The 26,835-nt window shown below is 57.7% G+C and overlaps 1 protein-coding gene across 1 annotated transcript in view; it reads right to left on the bottom strand.

Annotated features, from left to right (window-relative positions):
* SPNS3 (SPNS lysolipid transporter 3, sphingosine-1-phosphate (putative)) overlaps positions 1–26,085 on the bottom strand; it is a 50,697-nt gene extending 24,612 nt beyond the window's left edge. Inside the window, exons 1-8 of the mRNA XM_062175105.1 lie at positions 25,899–26,085; positions 21,481–21,546; positions 14,074–14,210; positions 13,427–13,578; positions 12,815–12,881; positions 11,642–11,790; positions 10,763–10,915; positions 4,224–4,413 (exon numbers count right to left, since the gene is read on the bottom strand). Of these exons, the coding sequence (XP_062031089.1) occupies positions 4,224–4,413; positions 10,763–10,915; positions 11,642–11,790; positions 12,815–12,881; positions 13,427–13,578; positions 14,074–14,210; positions 21,481–21,546; positions 25,899–26,085 (1,101 nt within the window). The remainder of the gene's footprint in view (positions 1–4,223; positions 4,414–10,762; positions 10,916–11,641; positions 11,791–12,814; positions 12,882–13,426; positions 13,579–14,073; positions 14,211–21,480; positions 21,547–25,898) is intronic.
* Positions 26,086–26,835: the final 750 nt, after the last annotated feature.

Raw genomic sequence — 26,835 nt, 5'->3', positions numbered from 1 at the left:
CCTTCACTCCTTCACCGTCCACGGGTTTTCATTCAACAATCACATCCTGGGGTGGACTTCCAGTATAGCGATAAGATGCCAGTTGGGACATTCACGTCCTACATCGCTGTGCCTGGTTCCAGTCCTGGCTCCAGCTCCCGATTCCAATTTGCTGGTAAAGCAGACCCTGCGAGGGGTCTTGATCAAGGGTCAAGCGACTGAGTCCCTGCCATGCATACTTGAGACCTGGATTGAGTTCCTCCCTCCTGGCTTCAGCCTGGCCCAGCTCCAGCTGTTGCAGGCATTTGGGGAATGAATCAGCAAATGGGAAACCTGTCTCCCTGTTCTCTCTCTCTAATAAATAAAGACATCATTCCTCTGTGAGGCCTTTCCCCCAAAATGCACACACTCGCTAATTCCCTTCCTCACTCTCCTTATCCCCTAAGCATTTCTCATCATCTGAAATGCTGTGAGTTGTACTCCAGTCTCCTGCTCATTTTCTGTCTCCCCCAGTTAGGTGCACGTTCCCCAAAGACAGGAGTTTTGGCCCATCTTATTTGCTGCCATGACCACAGCTTTTCATCTACCCGGCCGCCTAATGGGCTCGCCACTATTTGTTGATTAAATAAATGAAACGCAAGCAGCTCACTCGTGGTGTACACCCACTGCAGGTGCCTGCCACCGTGCTCGGGGAGGGGGAGCATGGGGAAAGCTTGGAACCGGACCTGGGCTCTGTGAAAACTCACAGCTGGGGCCAGGCAGGGTCAGAGTGCCAGCCACCGTGACCCAGGGCCTGGAGGCAGAGGCCCGGCAACCGGGGAAGGCTCCGGGGAGAGAGGGCACTGCACCTGCTCTTGGATGCCTAGGCTGTTGGGCACATGGGGCAGGGGTGCAGGCAGGAGACTCGGGAGCTGCATCCTGGGAGTCAGGAGGGGTGGAAGAGGTGCGGGGGGCTGCCAGGCTGTGGAGAAAGTCAGGGCCACTCATGAGGACGAGGAGCGGGACCTGGCTCCTAGGCACCAGGGAGCCACGCAAGGCTCTTGAGCAGGGGAGGTCCACGGTGTCCAAAACCCTGCAAGACAGATCGCTAAGCAGTGGGATGGCGGCTCCTGCACAGTCCTGGGAAGGCCGGCAGAGGGTGCACCAGGGCGGAAGGGGACGGGAGAGATCCCCGGGGTGCTACGGTCTTTGTGATGGTTGCAAGGGTGGGGAGGGGCGCCTAGAGCCAGACTCCCAGGGCAGAACGGCCAGGTGGAGCCCAGAGGCACAGACAGAGCCACGGGGCAGGGCAGGATGGCACCACCCCTGGAGGCTCAGCCCCCAGGCCCAGAGCAGCCCCTCCAGCTGGTGTGGTCGGCCAAGATGCAATGTCATTTCTAGATGAGCCACGCGGCCCTGGAGAGGTGCCAGGCTGCAGGGCAGGAGGCAGCTGTGTCCCCAAAAGACAGCCAAGGAGCCGCCTCCCGGAGCCAACCAAGACAGCAGCAGCCGCAGAGCTGGTGGGGGGTCCACGGCCCCAGCTGGCTGGTGCAGGCACGGGCCTTGACAGGCCTCGTCACCCCCTCCGGCCCCCACAGGCCTCTGCTCCCTCAGCCAGTAGCATTAAGGCATTCACAAGGAGCTCTTCCAAACTTTTGGTCACAGAAAACAAGGATTGTAAAACAAACAAACAAAACACTATGCATAGATTTTTTTTTTCACCAAAGTAAGCTCATCTTCTAACTCCATCTTTCCAGGAACTTTCTGGAATACTCCCTTATTCGTGTGCAGTGTATGCCTGGCTGGTTTCCCTCCCCCCAGGGGCAGCAAAGGTCCGTGTGGCAGGGAAATCACAGGCTTTGCCGTCTTGCCTGTCCCGAGCCTTCCCATCTGTCAGATGGGCCGAGAGAACCCCCTTCCCCCCCTGGGTGTCCTGAGGACGGAATAAGGGCACCAGGGGAAGGGGTGATGGGGAGTTTCTCCTGGAGCCGGGGCTGAGGACAGGGGAGGGGCCCAGTCACGCCTTTGGGAAAAGCAGCATGGCTAGTGGCCTCCAGAGCGCCAGCCTGGGAGGATGTATTGATCTGAGCCCTTCCTTCTTGCTTTTGTTGTTTGTTGTTTGTTTGTTTCCGTTTCATTTATTTGAAAGGCAGAATCCTTTCATTCACTGCTTCACTCCACAAATGCCTGTAGGAGCAGAGCCTGGGCCAGGTCGAAGCCAAGAACACAGAACTCCATCCGGGTCTCCCACGTAGGTGGCAGGGGCCCAAGTACTTGAGCCATCACCTGCTGCCCACCAAGGTGTGCATTAGCAGGAAGCTGGATTCGAAGTGGAGAGACTCAATCCAGATATTCTGCTATGGGGTGCAGCCCTCCCAAGTGGTGTCTTTCTTAAATATATTTTTTAAAGATTTATTTGTTTGAAAGAGTGACAGAGAGAGGGGGAGAGAGGGAGAGAAGAAGAAAGGGAGAGAGGGAGAGAGAGATCCATTGGTTCACACACCAAATGGCCGTACCCTCCAAGTCCAGGCCAGGCCAGATCTGGGAGCCAAGAAGCCCCTCCTGGACTCCCACATGGGTGACAGGGACCCATACACCTGGGCCGTCTCCTGCTGCCTTCCCAGGTGCATTAGCAGGGAGCTGGACTGGAAGCAGAGCAACAAGGACTCAAGCTAGCGCTCTGATAAGCGGTGCTGGTGCTGCCCACGGCCACTCAGCCCACTGTGCCACAACAGCAGCCCCCCAGGCAGCATCTCAACTACTAAGTCACAAGGCCTGGCCCAAGAGGTCCCTTCTTAAACTGAGCAAGGGGCTTCAGGCAACACAACCCCCACCACACACACAGGCCAGGGCTTGCCAGGAAGGAAACGGGCCTTTCCCCCACCGGACGCTAGCTGCATCCTGCCTCCCCCACACCAGAGCCACGGTACAGGGCTCACCAGGCATGTCGGGGCGCCCTGGCCTCTGGGGAGCACGGGCTTTGGGGAGGTCTGAGGGTGAGGGTGCCAGATGGGGCAGACTACAGCGAGTGGGGGGCAGCAGCAGAGTGGCGGCCCTTCCTCGGCTGACCCAGGAGGGCACAAGGACACCATGGAGGGGAGCCTGCCTACAGCCATCTACCCGGGCAAAAAGGTCCAGCTGGACAGGCAGCACTTGCATCAAGGAAGTGGGCAATGCCAAGGCCAACGCCAGAGGTCCCAACCAACCCTCAAAAGTGTCTCCCAGCCCAGCATCCGGGCATCCGCCATGCTCAGGCACCGACAGTGGCAAAACCAACTCCAGATCCAGGCAGGTCATCCTTGGCCCACATCCAGTCACCCCTCTTCACCTGCTCGGCGTGGAGGGGTCAGAATGGCAGGTGCCCTGGGCAGGGAGGCGGGGTTGAAGCACAGAAGATGGAACAAGGAGAGGAGGAGCAGCCTAGAGCCCCCTCTCCCCAGTGGAGCTTTCTGGGCCTGGACAGAGCCATGATTTGGGAGCAGCGCCAGTGTTCTGACAAGAGGAGATTGACATGTGGGGCTAGGAAAGCAACGGGATCTGTCGTGGGCGGGAGAACAGCAGAGCCGTTGTTCGTGCGTTTCCCAGCACAGCCCGCTCGGTGGACCTGGCCACACCTGCGAGGGCGTCCAGGCCCAGTGCCATGCCGCAGGGTGTGGGTGGGGCACCAGTCTGTCCGGCTGCAGCCCTGGAGAGGTGGCGCTTTCCCACTGGCAGGGATAAGCAGGGCTGGGGCCCTGAGGGGCAGGGACACTGCTGCACATAGCAATTCCCAGATCTGGCCTTGACCTGGGCTCCCTGTCTGGGGACTCGGCCCCTCGCTGTCTATGGCACCAGACGAGAGTACATGTTCTGCCTGTGAGGGGCACTAAAGCTCTCGGCGCAGGCGCAGGCACAGGCGCAGGCACTGGTGCAATGGTTAAAACAATGTTCCGGAGGCCCCCATCCCATACTCGTGTGCCTGGCTTGAGTCCCGGTCTGCTTCTGGTCCAGCTTCCTGCTAATGCACCTCCTGGGCGGCAGCAGGTGACGGCTGAGTGCTTGGGTCCCTGCCACCCACATGGGAGACCCAGATTGAGTCCCAGGCTCCTGGCTTGGGCCTGGCCCAGTCTTGGCTGCTGCAGACAATTGGAGAGTGAACCAGTGGATGAAAGATCTCGATCTCAATCTCTCTCCCTCAAATAAATTAAAAATACAAAAATATAAAGACGGAATTTGTTACACAGGCACTGCCTGCCCAGTCCGCCTCCCACAGGGCCCTCACTTACATAGGAGGCCAGCAGGGAGGTCGGGGCCAGGACGAGAGCCAGGTAGAGGCAGGGGGCCGTGGCAAGCAGGCTGGAGGCACAGATGAGGGGCTCAGCCCTCGCGTTGACTTTCTTGTACCTTCTCGAAGCCTCTGCCCCCAGGACGACCCCAGTGATGCCGGTCACGACAGTCAGTGCCCCAAAGATCAAGCTGATGAGAGAGAGCGGTGAGAGTGCGGTCAGGTGCATGGGTTCAGGATGGAGCCCCTCATCCCTGCCCCGGCCCGTGTCTTGGCCCAGGCCCAGGTGCACAGTCTGGCACCCACGGGGAGTGCGGCTGGTGGCAGTGGCCTCACTACCTCGTCCCCTCCCTCCTGGTGCTCTGGGGGCCTTGAGACCTGGGCCAGGGACCCACGCCCTCCTGCCTACCCCATCCCCTTTCCTGCCTCATCCCGGGGCTGGTGCTGGGGGTGCTGGTAATCTTCATAGCACCCCAGGGACCTCCCCGAGCCTCTCACCACCCTAAATGTCCCATCCAGAAAGCTTTATCCCAGGGTCTCCCCAAAGGGAGCAAGTGGACACCATGCTCTGTGACAGCCCCGGCCATGGGCTGGGCACCACTCGCAACCTCCCTCCCTGAATCTACTCTTCTTCTCCCACCTCCTCCCCAGGCTCCACGTCCTGACCTCACCGCCTGCCCACTTCTGCCTACACCCACTGCACCTCCACAGGGCTTCTCCTGGGGAAACCGTCCCTTCAAAGTCCCCCAGGGCCAGCGTATGGCACAGCAGGTCAAGACAATGCCTGCAACCCCCACATCCCAGATGAACACCAGTTTGTGCCCCAGCTGCTCCTCTTTGGATCCAGTTCCTGCTAATGTACCTTGGAAGGTGGCAGAAGATGGCCGAAGTAGCCGGATCCCTGCCACCAACGTGAGAGACCCGGATGGAGCTCTGGGCTCCTGGCTTTGGCCTGGGCCAGCCGTTGTGACCGTTTGGGGAGTGAACCCAGCAGATGGAAGATCTTGCTCTGTCTCTCCCCACCTCTCTCTCTAGGAAGGAGGGAAGGAAGGGAGGGAGGGAGCAACCCACCCCCGGACAGTCTTCTGGAGGGTGCTCTGTGAAACACGGAGCTGCCCACGTCCCTGCCCACCTGCCTGAGGCTCCCCACCAGCTCTCACACCCCCACCAGACACGGTCCCATCTCTGCATGGCATATGTGCTCCATCACAAGCTGACCCTGGCGCGCCTCAACCCCAGGCCCCAGCTCTATGCCCCTCTTCCCCCAGGTGAGGTGCTGTCTGTGTCCGATTCTCCGCCTCGTGTGTTCATTCCTCCAACTGGAACACCTTTCACAAGTTCTTCCACCCACCAAGCTCCTACTCATCCTTCAGGACCCATCACAATTGTCCCCTCCTTGGGAACGCCTTCCCCTCATCCCCTGCTGACTGCTCCACTCTCAACAGTTTCCGTAGCACTTTCTGTGTCTCTGTCCTCAACGTCATTCCCAGCCCGTGAGTTCCTGGAGAACAGTGGCCATGCTTGGTTGACTTCCTTGACTCTATGCTGGGAGCACAGAGCCTGGAACGCAAGAAACATGTGGGTTCTGGCCCTCCCAGAACTCCCAAGTGGACAGAAGAGGAAGGCAACACTGAGAAAGGTTAAAGCCAAGGTTACCCAGGTAATCAATGACAGAGCCAGGATTCTACACACACCTTCACCTGCTCAGTATCCCAAGTTTTTATGTATAAGATTGATTTAGTGGGGGGTGAGGGGGTGGCACCGTGGAATAGCAGGTAAAGCCGCAGCTACAGTGCTGGCATCCCATATGGGCGCTGGGAAATCAGTAGAAGATGGCCCAAGTCCTTGGGCCCCTGCACCCATGTGGGAGACCTGGAAGAAGCTCCTGGCTCCCGGCTTCAGATCAGCACAGCTCTGGCCATTGCGGCTGACTGGGGAGTGAACCAGTAGATGGAAGACCTCTTTCCCTCCCTCGCTCGCTCGCGCTCTCTCTGCCTCTCCTCTCTCTGTGTAACTCTTTCAAATAAATAAATAAATATTTATTTTTAAAAAAGATTTATTTTGGGGGGCTGGTGCTGTGGTTAAAGCCACTGCCTGCAGCACCAGCATCCTGTATGGGCGCAGGTTCAAGTCCTTGCTGCTCCACATCCAATCCAGCTCCCTGTTAATTCACTTGGGAAAGCAGTGGAGGATGGCCCAAGTCCTTGGGTCCCTGCACCCACATGAGAGACCCAGAGGAAGCTCCTGGCTCCTGGCTTTGGATTGGCGCAGCTCCAGCCACTGTGGCCACTGGGGAGTGAACCAGTGGATGGAAGCTCGCTTGCTCTCTCTCTCTCTCTCTGTCTTTACTGCTCTTTGTAACTCTTGCAAATAGATAAATCTTTTCTTAAAAAAGATTAATTTATTTCCTTGAAAGTCAGAGTTACAGAGTTACACCTGGTTCACTCCCTAGGTGGCCCCAACTGCAAGGGCCGAGCCAGATTAAAGCCAGGAGCTTCTTCCGGGTCTCCCACATGGCTGCAGGGCCCAAGCACGTGGGCCATCTTCTGCTGCTTTCCTAGGTGCTTTAGCAGGGAGCTGGCTTGGAAATGGAGCAGCCAGGACTCAAACCGGCACCCATGTGGGCATTGCAGGCAACAGCTTCGCCCACTGCAATGCCAGCCCCCAAGCATCCTCCTAAGGAAGTTCAGAGGGACAGTGGGGACCAGGACCAGCGTGAACGCTCAGAAACACAAATCACACTGGGACCTTTGCAGCCCTCCCTGTGACCCTCTGACAAGCTCCGGGACTGCACTGACAGCCCCACCAACATCGCCCTCCCCTCCTTCACTTTGCACCAATGCCAGAGTCCTCTAAACCCACCCTGTGCTTTGCAGCTTCCCTATCGGGGTCCCCCCGCCCCAGCCAGGCGCCCCTCCCAGACCTAAATGCTTTCCGAAGCATGTGGTATGGCCAGCGCCCTGCAAAGCACCCACCAGGAGGTGCAGCTGTGACAGGTACAAGCCGATGGTTACCAACAAATGAGGGAAACAACTCTGAGGCCGGCATTGTTGGCACAGCAGGCTAAGCCTCCGGCATCCCACATCAGAGCACCAGTTCAAGCCCCGGCTGTTCCGCTTCCAATCCAGCTCCCTGCTAATGCACCTAGGAAGGCAGCAGAAGATGGCCCAAGTCCTTGGGCCCCTGTCACCCATGTGGGAGACTGGAATGGAGCTCTTGGCTTCAGCAGGGCCCAGTCCCAGCTGTTGTGAGCATTTGGGGAATAAAACAGATGATAGAAGATCTGTGTGTCTCTCCCTGTCACTTTTTAAAAACCTCAGCAACTGAGAGAGAGAAAAGGAAGGGAGGAAGGAAGGAAAACTCTCCCCTAAGCACCTGCTGTGAGATGCACAGGTTCATTCTCCTCCCCCATCCCCTCGGTGCATGGAAAGAGTGTGTGGCCCAGAGAAGGCAGGAACTTGCCTGAGGTCACACAGCCCCTCAAGGGCAGAGCCAGTGCCTCCCGGCCCTCTGCCTGCCAGACGGAAGCAAGCGAGTCCTTGGGCGGCTTAGAGGCCCTCACCGAACCTTCCCGGCCTTCCAAGTCGTGCCAGGCTCCGGCTCAGCCCAGTCAAGTGACCCAAATGCCAGATGAATGCTGTCCTGGGCCAAGCGGCCTTGGCAGGTTCTTGGCGTCTCTGTGAGCCTTAGGGTTGATTAGTCAAGCAGGCCAGCAGCCTGGCAGGGAACATGCTGCCGCCACCAGTCTTCTCCTTCCCTGCCACCCACACAAGGCCTTAGCAGGAGCTCAGATTCTCAGAGCCAACGGGGCCCGAAAGGCCTGTGATTTCTACGCTGCTGCCCTACACAATGGCACGGCCAAGTGGCTGTGCAAGCTGCACTTACATGCCCCCACAGGTGGGAAGCTCACTACCTACCCCGTGCAGCGCCATCCATCTGGGCCACTTCAGTACTGAGTGCTGGAATCCCGCCCAGGGCAGCCTCCTGCCCCTGCCCCAGAGCACCCATGGCTCCTCCTAACCAAGGAGGGTGCAGAACCCCACCGCCAGGACCTTCTGCCCCGCTGTGCTCAGCTCAACGTCGGCCCCCAGGCTGTCTCTGCATCATGATCTCTCGACCCCGTGAACACGGCCACCTGCACAGAGCTAGACTTGGTAGCTGGGCTTAAGGACCCTGGCATGGAGAGATTGTCCTGCACGATCCAGGAGAGCTCTGAATGTGATCTCAAATGTCGGCCATGGAGGGAGGTGGAATACTTAAGAGAGAGACCAAGGAGACAGGGGTGGCAGCGATGTGGCCGCAAGCCCAGGAATGCCGGCGGTCACCATGGAACTGGCCAAGTCGGCTTGTCCCCCAGCACCTCCAGAGGGAACCCAGTCCTGCTGACGCCTTGACTCTGTCCCAATGACACCATTTTCAACTTCCGGCCTCTCAAATCATGAGACGGTCTGGCACTGCGGTGTTAGGGGTGAAGCCGCTGCCTGCAGTGCCAGCATCCCATGTGGGTGCCAGTTCGAGTCCCTGCAGCTCCACTTCTGATCCAGCTCTCTGCTATGGCCTGGGAAAGCAGTAGAGAATGGCCCAAATGTCTAGGCCCCTGCACCTACATGGGAGATCCGGAAGAAGCTCCTAGCTCCTGGCTTTGGCCTGGCCCAGCACTGGTCATTGTGGCCATTTGGGGAGTGAACCAGCAGATGGAAGACCTCTCTCTCCCTGCTTATTTCTGTCACTCTGCCTTTCAAATAAATACATCTTAAGAGAATAAAAATAAAATATGAAAAAATTTCTACTGACATAAGTGACCACATCTGTGGTCGTTTGTTAACCACAGGAAGCCAACTCATACTCCCACGTGTGGGGCTCACGCCGCCAAAGCCAGGAGCCAGGTTGTGCTTCTTCCAAGTCTCTCACGTGGGTGCAGGGGCCCAAGCACTTGGGCCATCTTCCACTGCCTTCCCAGGCCATAGCAGGGAGCAGGATGGACGTAGAGCAGCCGGGACTCAAACCGGCGCCCATACGGGATGCCAGCGCTGCAGGAGGCCACGTCACCCCTACCACCACAGCACCGGCCCCTGTGCTGCACTTCTTCAAGCTGCTGTGGGGATCACCCAGTCTTCACCTCTGGAGTGAGAACCACCCAGCCACAGAGCCAGGATGTACACCCCAGCCTCGTTCCGCGAGCTCACTCCCAAGCTCTCTGTGAGCGCCTCCTGTGAGCTGGGCGGGGAGACAGACGTGTAATGACCAACCACAGGAGGTGTGCAGGGCCAGCAAGCTGCGAAGGGGCAGAGCACCAGCTTCGGAGTCCAGTGGGCTTGGGTCCTGGCTTTGTCACTGCTCAGCTATGCGACCTTGGACCAGCTCCTTAACCTCTTTGATCTTCCCTCTCCTCCTTTACAAAACAGAAATAATAGGAATGCCTTCCACGGGAGGTTCTTCATGGACAGTGCTTGGCCCGGTGCCTGAATCAAGTCTCAGTTTACTGAGTGATGAGGAGATAAGGAGCAGGGCGCAGAGGGCACTGCTGGGGCACACGCGCGGACCAGCGAGAGGCCAAGGGCACCCTGGAAATTACACGAGGCCGCGCTGGGAGCCAGGGAGAGGTGAGAGACGAGGCTGCTAGGAACCCCGCAGGGCTGGATCCCAGAGAAAGAAGGGACTGCAAGGAGCTCCCAAAGCACCAACGAGATCAGAGGAGCCAGAGACAGGGATGGAGGGCTTCACGGAGGAGGAGACAGGATGGAAAAGCTGTCCTTGAGCCCGCATCAGGGGGTTGCTGGGGTCCTGGGAGAACTGAGTCAGGTGGCGGGAACAGAAGCAGAGCACGGGGTGGGGAGGGCATGTGGTGCGGCAGTTAAGATGCCCCTTGGGCTGCCCGCATTCCCTGTCCGGGAGCTGCGTGGCAGCCCCACCCCAGCTTCCAATCCCAGCTTCTGGCTGCTGTGCGCTCGGAGAGGCAGCAGTATCTGGGGCTGAGTTCCAGGCTCCTGGTTCCAGCCTGCTCCAGCCCTGTCACTCGGGGAGCGAGCCAGCGGATGGAAGATGTGTCTCGTTCTTTCAGGCTTTCAAGTAAATGGAAAATAAAGAAATAAAGCTTGTGAAAGAGGAGAACAGGAGGACAGCAGGGCAGGAAGTGGGGGCCGGCCCCTCCTCACCCCCCCAGCAGCCTTCCCAGTACTCTCAGTGCCTCCCAGGAGGCACAGAACAAAGGAATGCAGCCCCTGAACCGGAGAAGTAAGGAGGTCTCCTGGGCCTTGATTTGCAATCTGTAAAATGGGCTCCCCTCCTGGAAGACACCAGGGGCCCCACCCAAGGATGGATTTCTAAGGCTCCCATCACCCGGGTGCCCCAGAAGCCTCAGCCTCTCCCTGACCAGTGCCTCCCGGATGCCCACAGCAGTCCCAAGACGGGGAAGGCAGGGATTTTGACCCAGAGAGAGCGAAGGAGGGCAAGGCCCTGGCCTCCAGCTGCCAAGTAGGTCTCCCCCCACGTGCCGAGAAAGACTGGGTGCAGGGCTCGCGGCCTCCGACAGCGCCTCACCTGTCCTGGCTGCCACACGGCTCCTGGAGGCAGGGAAGCTGCAGCCCGTGAACCACCCGGGCTTCGAACAGAAACTTGGGGGCCCAGAAGCCCAGGGCGCCTGTCACGAAGGCCATGGCTGTCACCCCAAGGGTCGACCACACGAAGCTCCGGCTGCAAGAGAGGGTGCCCACGGGGGTCACACGAGCACTTGGGGCTCCAGGGGCTCGTCCACGCCTCCACCCCCTCGGGAACTCAGGTCCCACAGGCTCGTGCCTCTGGATCCTTCCCAACGCGCCCTGCCTCCAGCCTCCCTGAAGCCCCTGGGAGCCTCCCTCCCATCCCCCCCACACACACACACACATAGGGCCCCAATCCAGCACTGTGTGCTCGAGGGAGCCGGCCCCACCTGGGAACCAAAGCAGGTGAGCCCTACCCACACCCCACGTTGCACCCAATCATGGGGCCTGGGACTCAGCAGACTCCTACCTGCCCCAGCCCGCACCCCAGGCCTGGCACAGAGGACAATGACCTCCCGTGAGCCCTGGTGAGGCCTTGGCCAACTCCCAGCAGCCCAGTGAAGCAGGCTAGGCTGGAGGGAATGGGGAAAGTGAGGCTCGGTGTCTCCGGCTCACTTGGGGGCGTGGCAAGGCAAACTGGCACTCATACCACCTGCCACTCTCCTGGCCCTTGTTTGTTACATGGATAGGTGACTGGGACTAAGCCCAAGTAAGGGAGGCGCATCTCAGATGTGAATGGGAACAGAGAGGAGGAAAAGAGCTGTGAACACTGGGACAACCAGGGAGAGCTCCCTGGAGGTGGAAGCAGGGAAGTCAGTAGTGTGGGTCAAACAGAAGGGTTTCTGTGGCTTGCAGGGATTGGGGGGGCAGGGTCACTCACTTTCTCCCCAGGTATCTGACATCCTCACACCAGCTGCTCCTCGGGCCCCCCGGGGCCACTGTCCCCTGCCCTTCAGCAGCTCCCCGGGGTGGGTCTGGAACCAGCAGGATAAGCAGGATCAAGGCCACCGCCTCCAGGCATGGCAAGATCTGGGGACAGAAGGGCCCAGGAAGCTCAGGACTACATGCTGTACAGCCCAGGAGACCGTGGGGTGACCAGCCAGGGCGCCAGAACAGAGTCCGGGCCTCCATTCCCAAGTGTGGGTTATGCCCAGAGCAGCCATGCCGCTGTTTCTCAAGCCCTCCCAGCCCCTGGGCGGGGAGCATCACCAGACCCGAGACAGTTAAGAACAGGATCCATACTGCTGCCCCAAGAACTCAGCCCTCTTCCTGGCTCATGCCTCCAACGGCCATGCCGGTCCTGCCCTCGCAGGCTCTCCTGGGGGCCCCTGCTCATACCCCAAGGATGGGGATCTCACTACCTGCCCAGGCAGCCTTCAAAGTATTCACACCAGGAGAAAGTTCTTACTCAGCCAGGTCAGACCTGGCCCCTCACCACACACCCGGCCACAGGCACCCCCCCTGCCTTTCCCGGCCCCAGATGCCAGATCCCTCAGCGCCGGGGCCCAGCAGAGACCTGCACGCAGGACCAGCCTCCAGCCCCCGCTGGCACTGAATCCTTCCCCCAAGCAGTCCTATCCCCACCTGAGTCTCAGCCAGTGCTGCTGCCCTGATGGGGCCCAAGGTGTGTTCCCAGCTGTCCTGGCTCCAGTCCCCAAGGAACCCCGCCGTCAATCTTTAGGGGCTTACTATGTGCCCTGGCCCTGGACTAGAACCTTCCCATCCCTTGTCTCATGAGCCCCAAAGGATTCATAGGCAGCACTTACTACCCCCACTTCCCAGACAGACAAACTGAGGCTCAGGGATGGAGGCGACTTGCTTACAGTCACACCATCCCATAAACCGAGCAGGGCCACAATTTCCACAGCCCGTGCTGCGCGTAGGGTCTGCAGGTCCACAGCTGCTCATGTCAGACCAGCCCCCATGGCGCCCCCCTGTCTGAGCACCCCCCGCCCCGGCACCGGGCCAAGCGGTCAAGGCCACAGCAAGGCTGGAAAGTCCCTGCCAGCCCGGGGGGAAGCGAGGGAAGAGGAGGAAAGGAAGCCAGACTCACCCGGAGGGCCCAATGCCAGTTCCCGGTCAGCTCCGCCACAGCCGACCCCAGCACGTAGCCCAGACCACTGTGACAGAGGGACCAAGAGGCGGCAATGAGGGCAGGAAGGAGGGAGGCGCGCCCAGGGCCAGTCCATGTGCGGGAGCCCCGGCACTGCCACAGTGAGCACGGGAGGTCCAGATGGCCCCTGCCCCTGCTGAGCCGGCAGTGGCCTCTGGCTCCGGGCACAGCCCACAGAGCCGCTCTCCCCCATTCTGAGGACTCCCACCCCACACCCCTCACCAAATGCTCAGCCCTGCTCGAATCAGGCAAGCTCAGGAGCCCTGGGTCAGTTCTCACTGACCAAACCCCACGCTGTCCCACCCGGAGGGGACGCAGGGCCCGGCCCTGACGCTCCGCCCCTCACCTCCCAGGGCTGGTCCCTCTCTGCACAGGCCATGCAGCCTTCCTCACTCCTGCCGGGAGCAGCCCCATCTACAGTTGGGGAAACTGAGGCTCGGCGAGGTAGTGAGGAAAGGGTAGCGTTGGGATCCAGGTCCCAGCCCATCTCCTGCCCTGGCTCCCTTGGCCTCTGTTCACCGCCTGGGGAAGGGGCTCGGGGCTGCCACCAACCTTCCGACAGGGATGAAGATGTAGAAGATGGCCAGCACTCGGGTCCGCTGGTCCCCCGCAAACAGGTCGCCCAGGACAGTGGGCGCGATGGTGGAGTAGCTGGCCGCACCGGTGCCCACGGCCCCCCGCGACAGGAAGAAGAGCCAGGAGTACTGGGCAAGGGGAGCCAAGACCACGGGGAAGTCAGAGACCGCCCCCCAGGGCAGGGGACCCAAGGGTTTGTCACAGGGGCTGAGGGGACGTTTGCAGCCACAGGTGCCTCACTCCCCTCTCCACCCCACGTTCCCAGCATCACACAGGCGCCCCCTGCTGGTGCCTGCAGCCACCGCCTGCCCCACAGGGCGGTGATGGGGGGAGGGAGAGCCCCTCTGGGCCTGGCCTCTGCTAACCAGGACAGTTCCCCAAGACGGTAGAGCAGGAAATGAAGCCAAGGGCGGCGGCAGCAGGTGCAAGAGAGGAAGCCTCCTGTTAAGAAAGGCCAACGGCTCTGCCCAGTTGGGGCCCGGGTGCTGTGCTGTGGCCTCTTCCCCCAGCGCCTGAGCCAGGAGTAAAGCCGAAGATTCCCTACCTGGCTCTGCCGGGGGCTACAGCAGGGAGGAAGCTGGGGCAGGGAGGTCCCAGGGGCCTGGGCAGTGGTGGGCACCCACCTGGCAGGGGATGAAGGAGCTGGAGAGGCCAGCCCCTGACCACAGCAGGACCCCGAAGATCAGCGTGGCCTTGCGGCTGTGTCGATCACCCAGGTAGCCAAACACAGGTGCAGACAATAGCAGGCAGCCGATGAAGACTGGAGGGAACACACGAGGAGGGCAGCTGGATCCCCCACAATAATGGGCAAGCAGGCAGCCCCACAGGCCCGGGGCAGGGGCCCGGCTCCAGCGCCCCCAGCTGGCATCGGGGCAGTGGGCCCCCGGACGCAGAGGAAAAGCTGAAGTGACTCTCACAATCCTCATACAACCCACAACAGGAGCGCAGGGTGTGCGGGCGGGGCCAGCTCCAAATGCCAGCTCTGCCACTTGCTCACCGAAGCTTCCATTGCCGCCACCCCACCCACCCAAGCTGGGGAAAGGGCGGAAGAGAAGTAGCTGGAGCCCCTGGTGTAGAGCGGAGGCCGGCTTGCTGGCTTGACAAGCCTGTGTCCACCCTGCAAGCCTGGCTCTTGCAACGGCTCTGATTTTCCCCCTCCGACACCTGGCTGGGGGCAGGGAGTGAGCAGGAGAGGGAGGGCAGTTTGGGGCGTGGAGCAGCAGGTGAGGGCGGTTTAGAACAAGCACGTTGACTGTGAGGTGGTGATAAGCCCAGGGGCTGGAAAAGGATTGGTTTTCCTAAGGAGATAAAATAGTCCCCAGGCACTGGGGGTGTTTGGGGCTGCGGTTAGAAGGCCTGCGTCCCATACCGTAGTCTTAGGGTCCCATACCGTAGTCTTAGGGTCCCGTCCTGGCTCTGGCTGCAGTCCCAGCCTCCTGCTGACGCACACCCTGGGAGGCAGCAGGTGCTGTCCTTGGTTTCCTGCCACCCAAGTGGGAGACCGGGATGGAGCTCCTTGCCCTGGCTGTGGCCTAGCCTGGCCCTGGCTGTTGTGGGAACAAAACAGACCTCATTGTCTCTGATCCCCTAGGCCTTTCAAATACACAAATACAGGGCCCAGCGCCGTGGCTCACTTGGCTAATCCTCCGCCTGAAGCGCCGGCACCCTATATGGGCGCCAGTTCTGTCCCGGTTGTTCCTCTTCCAGGCCAGCTCTCTGCTGTGGCCCGGGGAAGGCAGTGGAGGATGGCCCAGGTGCTTGGGCCCCTGCACCTGCGTGGGAGACCAGGAAGAAGCACCTGGCTTCTGGCTTCAGATCAGTGTAGCTCCGGCCGTAGCGGCCATTTGAGGGGTGAACCAACGGAAGGAAGACCTTTCTCTCTGTCTCTCTCTCTCTCACTGTCTATCTCTATCAAAAAAAAAAAATGCACAAATACAATAAACTTTGTTAAATGTATATTATGAAAAAACTATGCACGGATTTCAAATTTTTTGCACCAAAATTGACTTTTGTTTCCATTTTCCATGAACTTCTTGAAGCACTGTTAAGTCTACAACAGGTTTAAAAGTAAATCCTGACTAATGCTGACAGCTGGACTGAGATGTGTTCACTATTCTGTGAGGACAGCAACACCACCACATGGTCACTTGATCATACCTTTACCACACGGACAGGCTTCTGTCCCTTTAAATAAAACCACCCCCACCCCCACTTGGAGAATGGCGAGTCCCTGCCTCCAAGCTGGGAGGGTCATCAGCTCTGCCCCCTCCCCACCCAGCCCCACCCGCAAGGGCCACGCCCAGTACTGGAGTCTGGCATCCATGACTGACATTTCCTGAGTCCAGTGACCATCCAGACACTCCTAGCTCAGCTTCCAGCCCCGCCCCCTCCCCTCCCACTCCCCCCCACAACAAGCCCTAGTAGTGTGTTGAGCCATAGGCAATTGAGGAAATTAGGCCAGTTTTGACCTACAAAACCAGCAATGTGATACGGTTCAACCCAGTGCTCCACAGAGAGTCTTTGGTGTCGATTGCATTTAACATTGTAACAGGCCTACTCCAGGAAGGCTGTATCAGTTTTCACCCACACAGAAGTAGGAGCCAGCACCCCTACAGACACTGGATCGCCAGGCAATTCATCTTGTTCAACTAACGGTGGCAAACAAACGGTGTCTCACCGACCTTAGCATCTGCACTGCCCTTACTCCTCCGGGGAAACTTGAGCAACAGTTCCAGTGTTTGCCTTCTACATCGGCCCAGAACTCTTCTGGCCTGTTGTTGCATGGTTTGGTTTGGTTTGGTTTGGTTTGAAAAGCAGAGACAGACAGATGGAAATCTCCATCCACTGGTTCACTTCCCAAGTGCTTACAACAAAAGCAAGGCTAAGCCAGGCTGAAGCCGGGAGCCGGGAACTCCATTCCCATATGAGTGGCAGGGACCCAAGCACTTGAGTTATCACCGGCTGCTGGTGGACATTAGCAGGAGGTTGGAGTCGGGAGCTGGAGCCCAAACATTCTGATGTGCAACAGGGGCATTCTAACCACTGGGCTAAACGCTACTCTCTGGGGGTTGGCTTTAATCTATTTGGGAAACAATTTCTCCCAGTCTTTCATATTCATTTTAAGGACTGAAAAGTCCTAGACCACTTGGGTTCAAGTCCTGGTCCACTACATTCTAGTTATCGTGACCTTGGGCAAATGTTTAACCTTCCATGTTCCCCTTTTATCAACCACATATTAGGGGCCGGCAAACGCCAGCATCCCATATGGGCGCTGGTTCAAGTTCCCACTACCCCACCGCCAATCCAGCTCCCTGCTAACGCACCCGGGAAGGCAGCAGCAGATGGTCCAAGTGCCCTTGCACTCACATGGGAGACCTGGATGGAGTTCCAGGCTCCTGGCTTCAGCATGGCCCACACCAGCCATTGCAGCCATTTAGAGGGTGAACTTTAAAATTTATTTACTTGAGAGGTAGAGTTACAAACAGAGAGAGGAAGAGACAGAGAGAAAGGTCTTGGCTCACTCTCCAAATGGCTGCAATGGCTGAGCTGATCTGAGCCCTTATGGTATGCTGGGGCTGCAGGCCAAGGCTTTAACCTGATGCACCACAATGCCAGCCCCTGGAGGGTGAACTTTTTTTTTTCCCCTAAAGTTTATTTATTCATTTGAAAGTCAGAGTTACACAGAGAGAGAAAGAGAGGCAGAGAGAGAGGTCTTCTATACGCTGGTTCACTCCCCAATTGGCTGCAACGGCCAGAGCTGTGCTGATCCAAAACTAGGAGCTTCCTCCGGGTTTCCCACATTGGTGCAGGGGCCCAAGGATTTAGGCCATCTTCCACTGCTTTCCCAGGCCATAGCAGAGAGCTGGATTGGAAATGGAGCAGCCAGGACTCGAACAGGCGCCCATATGGGATGCTGGCACTGCAGGCGGCAGCTTTATCCACTACACCACAGCGCCAGCCCCAGGGTGAACTTTTGAAGCACCTTCCATCCAGTGCCTGGAAGATTTGTTTCTCTCTGTAACTGTCTTTCAAATAAATACATAACTGGCACTGTGGTGTAGCGGTGTAGCGGGTAAAGCCCATATGGGCGCCAGTTCTAGTCCTGGCTGCTCTACCTTTGATCCAGCTCTCTGCTATGGCCTGGGAAAGCAGTAGAAGATGGCCCAAGTGCTTGGGCCCCTGCACCCATGTAGGAGACCAGGAAGAAGCTCCTGGCTTCAGATCAGCGCACCTTGAGCCATTGCAGCCAATTGGGGAGTGAACCAGCAGATGGAAGACCTCTCTCTCTCTCTCTCTCTCTCTCTCTCTCTCTCTCTCTCTCTCTGCCTCTCTGTAACTCTGCTTTTCAAATAAATAAATAAATCTTTAAAGAAAAAAAAAAACAGAAAGAAATACACTGATCTCCTTGGGGTCAGGGTATCTCATGTGTTGTTTATGCAGATCCTCATCACCCCAGGGTTTTAAAATATTTCCCCCATCTTCTAGCACTGTCATGGGATTTGGGGGCGGTACTGCAGGATATGAATACCTTAACTCTGCAGAGCCTGGGCAGCTGCAGGTGCCTGTCCTGAGAGCAAGGCAGGCAGTCCTCACGCTCAGCATCTCCAAATCCAAATCACTTCTGTGACAAGGTGGCAGCAACGACCTCAGAAGCACTCTGGGGCAGACATCCGGGATCGCGAATCCCGGCTCCAGCGAGCGCCATAAGCTCTCTGAGCCTCAGTTTCATCACCTATAAAATGGGCCTAAGAAGGGCTGGCGCCGCGGCTCACTAGGCTAATCCTCCACCTTGCAGCGCCGGCACACCGGGTTCTAGTCCCGGTCAGGGCGCCGGATCCTGTCCCGGTTGCCCCTCTTCCAGGCCAGCTCTCTGCTGTGGCCCAGGAAGGCAGTGGAGGATGGCCCAAGTGCTTGGGCCCTGCACCCGCATGGGAGACCAGGAGAAGCACCTGGCTCCTGGTTTCGGATCAGCGCAGTGCGCCGGCTGCAGCGCGCCAGCCGCGGCAGCCATTGGAGGGTGAACCAACGGCAAAGGAAGACCTTTCTCTCTGTCTCTCTCTCTCTCACTGTCCACTCTGCCTGTCAAAAAAAAAAAAAAAAGGGGGGGGGGGGCCTAAGAAGAACACCTGCCTCCTAGGGATGTCACAAAGGTGAGATGAGTTTATGTGGAAAGCACTTACATAGTGCCTGGCAGGTGGTAGGAACCAGTCAGTGTTTATTTTCAGTGTTATTAGTTAACAACTCCAGCAGCTTCCCTGGCTCATGGAGGGCAGAGGGGCCCTGACCCCTGACGACCTCTGACCTCGGGGTCCCTGGGGCCTCCAGGGGAGGGCCCAGCCTCCCATCAGGCTCCTGCTTCCCTCTCCTCCCTCACTCCCACCACGCCTCTCCCTGTACCACCCTCCCTTATCAGGACTTTTTGTAATAATAGCTCTGAGCCCCAGAGAAGGAAAGTGTGGCCTCAACTGCCATTGTCTGTTTAATCAAAGAGCCTGTGAGTGCTGGCCATGATACACAGGATGGGCAGCACCTGCTGCCAGCCCAGAGCCCCAGAGGCCCCTGGGCCAGCAGGGCTCGTCCAGTCCAGCGCTCGCTCCGGGGGCCTTTCGACTTTTTTAAAATAAGGTCAAGGTTATGTGGGAGGCAGAGTGACAGAAAAGAGATCTCCCATCCTCTGGCTCATATTTACTCCCCAAATGTCCACAACAGCCAGAACGGGGCCAGGCCAAAGCCAGGAGCCCGGAACTCGACCCAGGTCTCCCAGACGGGAGGCAGGGACCCAGTGCCAGAGCCTTCGCTTGCTGCCTCCCAGAGTGGCCATTAGCAAGAAGCTGGAATCACAACACAGCAGGGACTCAAACTCGGGCACTCCACCATGGGATGTGGGCGTCCCGGGAAGCATCTTAACCTCTGTGCCAAACGCCCACCCCATGCCATCTTATATAAGGGACTTGAGGGGACCAGCTTGTGCTTGTGGCACAGCAGGTTAGGCTGCTGGCTGTAGCGCCAGTATCCCATGTGGGCAACAGTTCAAGTCCCGGCTGCTCCACTTCTGATCCAGCTCTCTACTAATGCACCTGGGAAAGCAGCAGAGGATCGCTCAAGCGCTTGGGCCCCTGCACCCACGTGGGAGACTCAGAAGAAGCTCCTGGCTTCCAGCTTCAGCCTGGCCCAGCCATGACCATTCTGGCCATTTAGGGAGTGAACCAGCAGATGAAAGATCTCTCTCTCTCTCTCCCTCTCCTCTCTCTCTCTCTCTCTGTAACTCTGCCTTGCAAATAAATGAAATGACTCTTTAAAAAATAAAGATATTGGCCGGTGCCATGGCTTAACAGGCTAATCCTCCACCTTGCGGCGCTGGCACACCAGGTTCTAGTCCCGGTTGGGGCGCCGGATTCTATCCCGGTTGCCCCTCTTCCAGGCCAGCTCTCTGCTGTGGCCCGGGAAGGCAGTGGAGGATGGCCCAAGTCCTTGGGCCCTGCACTTGCATGGGAGTCCAGGAGAAGCACCTGGCTCCTGGCTTCAGATCAGCGAGATGCGCCGGCCGCAGCGGCCATTGGAGGGTGAACCAATGGCAAAAAGGAAGACCTTTCTCTCTGTCTCTCTCTCTCTCACTATCCACTCTGCCTGTCAAAAATAAATAAATAAATAAATAAATAAATAAATAAAGATAAATAAGGGACTGGAGCATCCATGAATTCTAGTGTCCAGAGGAATCCTGGAACAAATTCCCAGCAGACACCGAGGGACAACTAAGTTTCTTTGACACAGCTTTCATGCGAATCCTGGGGGCTGAAGACGAGTTCATCAAGTCACCAACAGGCGTCTGCCGCAGGGTCTAAGGAGCAAGCCGGGGCTGCCCGGCCCCACCAGATGCACCAGCCACCCAGAATCTAAGAGAAGCGCTGGCTGCCTTCTTTCCAGCGAAGCCAATGTGTTGATGCCCATCACTGATATCACTATCTCCCTTCTGAATCCTCTGTATAGATAAGCAACAAACTGCGGGCACAGTGGCAGAGACAGACAAGGCCTGGCCCCCTGCCACGGCCACGTGTCTGGAGGAAGGCCCCCATGTGTCTCTGCTCCCAGGGCTCCCTGCAGAAGCCACGCCTCAGGGGGGTCTCCCTGCTTGGCGCCCGGCAGGTTGCCACAGCCCAGAGCCATGGATCCCGCATGGGGGTGCCTCTTTCAGGAAGAGAAGGGAAGAACGCAAGTAATTGGGTCCCTACTACCCGTGGGAGACCCAGACTGAGTTCCTGGCTCCTGGCTTGGTAGTCCCAGGCTTGGCAGGCAGTGGGAGCAAGTTTGCTGTAAAAGTAGTCAACTCCCTGCTTCTCTCAATAAAATCATGATAGTTTCCTTTTTTTTTTTTTTTAACTAAAAATAGTAGACAGGTGACCGTGAATGGGAGGGAGGTATGAGAGGAGGGACAGGGGGAGTGGATGCTGGCTCGCAGGTGAGAAAGGCACAGGCCTGGGGATCTGGACGCAGATTTCTCCAAACTCGGTGTTCGTGGTGCCCCTGGGAGCTTTGTCCCTTCGGGTATCCATACTCCAGTTCAGGAGCTTCGTTCTGAGCTGAGATGGGCTTGTAAGGTGGAGGGAGGGGACTGTGAGGCAGAGGGAGGGACCTTGAGGTAGAGGGAGGGGCTTGTGAGGCAGAGGGAGGGGCTTGTGAGGCAGAGGGAGGGGCTTTGAGGCAGAGGGAGGGGCCTTGAGGCAGAGGGAGGAGCTTTGTCCCGGTGGCTGCATTTGTCAGGTTTGTGAGAGGAACCCGCAGGTCAGGAGGGGAGGAGACCCACTCCACATCACACCTGTGCCCAGGGCCTTTCCTGCCCTGTCTCCCCCACTCGGCCCACACACCCCACGCTTCAGACCTCAGCCCCTGCTCTCCCCTCCTCCTCCCAGCCCCAGGTCCCACATCTGCTCTGTGCCAGGGGACAGAGCTGGGCACAGAACAGGAGGCATGGAAAGACCCCGCCTCAGTGGACGCCCAGGGCCCCCACGTGGGGCCAGGCGCGCCTGCCTTACCAGTCTGAAGCAAACCAGCGGTGCTGTCACTGAGCTGAAAAGACCTCTGCACGTCCAGCAGCACTCCTGTGGGCAGGACGGCATTCCAGAGGTGAGAAGTGGCCTGTACAGCCCGCAGAGGCTGCTGCCCGCTCACGTGCACGTGCACACACACACACACATGCTGAAGGTACCGACACCCACCTGTGTATGCACACACACGCACGCACTCACAGACATACAGACACACTTGCAGGACTTCACAAAGTTGGTGGAGGCACAGGGATTTCACATAGCACTTAATACACCACCTAGAGGGCCAGTGCTGTAAAGCCACCACCTGCAGTGCCGGCATCCCATATGGGCGCTGATTCAAGTCCCAGCTGCTCCTCTTCCGATCCAGCTCTCTGCTATGGCCTGGGATAGCAGTAGAAGATGGCCCAAATCCTTGGGCCCCTGCACCCGCGTGGGAGACCTGGAAGAAGCTCCTGGCTCCTGGTGCCAGCCTGGCCCAGCTCTGGCTGTTGTGGCCATTTGGGGAGTGAACCAACGGATGGGAGATTGCTCTCTCTATAAGTCCCCCTCTCTCTCTGTAACTCTGCCTTTTGAGTAAATTATATAAATGTTTTTTTTTTAAATCCATGCATAGGTTTCAAGCTTTTTTAAAAATTTTTGTTCCATTTTTCTGTAAGCTTTTTAATTTTTTTTTTTTTTTGGATTGGTGTAGGCATTTGGAAGCCTGCATCTAGAATGTTCTGAAGCAGTTGAGAATTGATTTTATATTCCTGATCAAGTTGCTGAAATGTAGTAATTGGGTCAGGAAGATCAGTTCCTTGGACGTGCATTTTGTGTTTATTCCGGACGAAGTTTATCTTTTCCTTTCTGAGATGCTCCAATTTTCCTGACGTTAGTTTAGTGTGCCCTTTACTTTTCGTATCTTCAATCTTTGCTTCCACAGATGATGTCCACTGGATGGTAGTGCCTTCTTCTTGCAAAGTAATTTCTGAATTCACCTTCTTCCTCTTTTTCTTGTTCTGTTCCCGCTTCCCTTCCATGTGGGTGGCTTCTTCTTTCTCTTCATTTTGGAGCTGCCCATGTGTCTGTGATGCCGCGCACGCACCTGGGACAGACTTCGTATTTCCAAAGAAGTCCAGTCCCTGCAGCACCTCTGAAGAATCAAGGTCGTATTTCCTTTTCCCTATCTGGAGTCGGGCTGCGTCCGCCGAGAAGCGTCTCACGTCGAATTTGGCCCCCGCACCGAGCCGGCGAAAGAGATCGTGGACGTCCATCTTTACCCAGAACGCTCCACGGTCGCGCGGCGCCTGCGCAGAAGACTTAGCTTTTTAAATTTTATCTATTTATTTGACAGGCAGAGAGAACAGGCCCACTCCCCGATGCCTCCAATGACTGACACCAGGCTGAGCCAAAGATAGGAGCCAGGAACTCAGTTCAAGTTTCCCCTGTGGGTGTTAGAGACCCGACAACGTGAGCCATCACCTGCTGCCTCCCAGAGTGCGCATCACCAGGAAGCTGGAGCCTGGAGCCAGGATCCAGGGGTGGGCATCTAACCCAGGCACTCTGATGGAGGATGCGGAAGCCCAGCCAGCACCCTAACCACGAGGCCAAACACCTGCCTGGATTCCAATTTTTGTTTTGCACCAAAATAATATTTTAATTCTATTTTCCACAAATTCTCTAAGTACCCTCGTGTGTACACACACAGAGACCTTCCCTAAGAAATACACCCGCAGGCCCGATACTCGGCGCAGAGGGTTAGTGCCCTGGCCTGCAGTGCCGGCATCCCATATGGGCGCCGGTTCTAGTCCCAGCTGCTCCACTTCCGATCCAGCTCTCTACTATGGCCTGGGATAGCAGTAGAAGATGGCCCAAGTCCTTGGGCCCCTGCACCCACGTGGGAGACCTGGAGGAAGCACCTGGCTCCTGGCTTCGGATCGGCGCAGCTCCAGCCATTGCGGCCATTTGGGGAGTGAACCAGTGGATGGAAGATCTCTCTCTCTCTCTCTCTCTCTCTCTCTCTCTCTCTCTGCCTCTCCTCTCTCTGTGTAACTCTGACTTTCAAATAAATAAATAAATATTTATTTATTTATTAAAAAAATACACTCGCAGAGGCACAGACATACCAGAGCCTATGCTCATAGACACATAAACCCAGGCTAGCACACACAGACTGAGGTGTACACAGAAAGTTGCGCATGCGTATCCTCACGCCCGGCTGCCATCACGCAGCGGTCAGAGCAGCTGGCTGCACGGTGCACACCTACCCCCCTGTGTAAATGGAAGCCCCTGGAGTTGTGCAACACAACAGCCTAGCTCATGCACACAACACTCCCTCATGGAGGCACAGATCCAAGCACGAGCATGTACATGCAAAGACACACAGCACCTGGCCCGCACACGTGTGCACACGGGCATGTCCTCCCAGAAGCACGAGCACACAGATGTGAGCAAGCACGCGTGGAGCTTCCAGGACTTCGGTCCCTTCTCAGTCCCACTTCCCTGAGCGAGCTGAGCGCCTGCTCCGCACCGCGGACCTCTGAGGCCCCTGCAACATCTTCCTAAGCCGCAGGCTGGTGCGGTGGATGCTCAGCCTAATGCAGAGAGGAAGTGAGCCCCTAGACACCAGGCTCTGCTCCCCGAAATCCCCTGAGCCCTCAGTGGTATCTCAGAAAGGGCCAGTGTCGGCAGCACCTGCTCCTGTGGACCTTGTGGCTCTCCCACTGTCATTGTCACTTTCATTAAGTACGGAGATGGCTGAGAGGAAGGCCGGAGCAGAGCACCTGCAGCTGTTATCCTAGGAGGCAGGGGCCCTCATCATCCCCATGACGCAGGAAACGGGCTCGGGCTGGCACAGCCGGAGCTGGGAGAGTTGGACCTCGAATGCCAGCCAGAGGCAGCATCACAGGGTGGGAGCAGAGGCTCCCATGTGGGGCCCTGCAGAAGCAGCCACGCCACGAAAGCCCAGCACCCACAGCTCCTTGACGGGGCAGCAGGCAGCTGAAGAGTGACAGTTCAGAGACATGAAGCAAGAGACGTTTGTGGGGACATCTGATCTGGGTCCGGTTGTCACGGCATCCCTGCACACAAACTTCTATGCCCTTTTTCCTCTTTTAGTTATTTTTTAAAGATTTATTTATTTGAAAGTCAGAGTTAGAGAAAGATCTTCCATCTTCTGGTTCACTCCCCAAATGGCTATAATGGTCAGAACTGGGCCAGGCTGAAGCCAGTAGCCAGGAGCTTCTTCCAGGTCTCCCACATGGATGCAGGGGCCCAAGCACTTGGGCCATCCTCCACTGCTTTCCCAGGTCATAGCAGGGAGCTGGATCAGAATTGGAGCAGCCAGGACTAGAACTGGTGCTCATATGAAATACCAGCATCATAAGCAGCACACCACAATGCCTGCCCCCTTTCACCTGGTTTAATATTTATCTTATTTTATCTATTTTAAATGCAGAGAGATAGGACTATAGAGAAACAGACAGAAATCTCCTATCCCAAATGCCCAAAGCAGCAGTGGGTGGGCCAGGCTGAAGCCAGGATCTGGGAGGTGATTGCAGGCCTCCCACATGGGTGGTAGGAAGCCAAATACTTGAGCTAGCATCCTTGCCTCCCAAGGGACTCATCAGCACGAAGCTGGAATTGGGAGCAGAGCTGGGACTCAAATCTAGGCCCCCTGATGTGGGACACTGGTGTCTGAAGCAGCACCGTCAGTGCTTTCCCAAAGGTCCACCCCTTAGTATTCCGGTTACTTATTTATTTGAGAGACATAGAGAGCTCCCGGACAGCGATTCCCTCCCCCAACAAGCCCACCAATGACTGGGCCTGGGCCCAGCTGAAGCAGGGAGCCAGGAATGCAATCCAGGTCTCCCACCTGGGTGTCCGACCTGCAGGTCTGAACTCCTCCCAGGTCCCCGTGGGGGTGGGGACGATGTGGTGTCCTGCCCACAGTGAGTTGTCAATCTTGAGTGAACAACGACGAAAGAAAAGCTTAGAGCTTGAATGAATGAGTGGCAGGAGAAAAGCAAGTTGAGCGTCAGCCTCGCATGAATGAGCGCGTGATGGGAAGACAGAAGCAGGCGTGCTCCGAGCTGTGCAGAAGCAGGCAGCCTGCAGTCCTGGGGACAGACACAGCCAGAGAGATTCTTGCTCAAGGGCTGCCTCACCCAGCAGCTCCATCCAGAAACCGGAAGCCATGGCCTGAGAGACCCCCTCTCCCATCCTGCTGACCACATCCACGCACCCTTGCCACGTCCCCGCACCACACTTGCTGGGTCCCCTGGTAGTTTGGGGCTGGATTGGGACCCTTGATCGGCCAGGGATGAGGAGGACAGAGATGTGCTCCAAGGAAACAAAGCGCTCCGGACAGAAGGCCACTGCGGCTGCTCGGCGGCCGGCCGCTGGGGTGGCCGTCCCCTCCTCACCTGCGATGATGAACCAGTTCATGTAGTTCAGGAGGTTGATGTAGCAGAGAACGGCGGCAGCCACGCGCGCTCTCCAGCGGGGCAGGCTCCAGGGGGCACACTGCCCTGAGGCCCCGTAGTGCTTGCATGGCCCCAGGGTCTGGCCCTTCAGCCCCTCTGGCCCAGGCTGGGGCTGCTCTGCAGACATCCCCCACAAGCTGGGCCAGTCCGAGGCTCGTGCCCAGGACCGGCGCAGGGCTAAAGATACATCGGCAGGACACCGAGTCACTTCCTGTGGGTATGCAGGCTCCCGACCTCAAGGCAGCTGCTCTAACTGTTAGGCAGCCTTGCCTGTGGGGTTTCACCATCCTCAGCCTGCTCTTGGGGAAGAGGGCTCCTGGCACCCCTGCTCTGGGTAACTCCGTGCTCCCCGGGTCTAGCCTGTCACTGCAGGGCTGCAGTGTGCAAGGGAGGCGCCCAGGACGGGAAGTGAGACAAAGCTCCCTACGCCCCACTCATGGAGTCAAGGCCAGGCGGGCTGCAGGAGAGACGCGGTGAGAGCCAGGCCTGGACCCCACTCAGAGCAGTGGCCGGGTGTTGCACTCTGCAGGCCTGGGATGACCCGCACCTGCTCAGTACCTGCCTGCAGAAGCCCAGATGTGGGAGGCGCCAATGCCAGCAGGCAAAGCTGAGGGCTTCCCTGCCCCCGTCCTAAGGCTCTGTCCCCTCAGAGGCCCCCGACATGTGTTCCTCTTTCCTAGAAATGCCCCGTTGGCGGTCCTGGGGACTCCTCAGCCAGGCTAGAGATACACGCCCATGTTACAGCTGCAAGAGAAGCCCTGGGGAGGCCACCTCTGGCCCCTAGAGGGAGGGTGAAGGAAAGTCACCCTTGGGGGAGCACACAATGTCTGGCCCCCCATCCCAAATATTTTTTTATTTGATAGACAGTGAGAGAGAG

This window comes from Lepus europaeus, chromosome 18 (assembly GCF_033115175.1).
Source record: "Lepus europaeus isolate LE1 chromosome 18, mLepTim1.pri, whole genome shotgun sequence".
NCBI classification, from domain to species: domain Eukaryota; kingdom Metazoa; phylum Chordata; class Mammalia; order Lagomorpha; family Leporidae; genus Lepus; species Lepus europaeus.
Note: the sequence above shows the minus strand (reverse complement) of the source record. Positions and strands in the feature narration are given on the sequence as shown.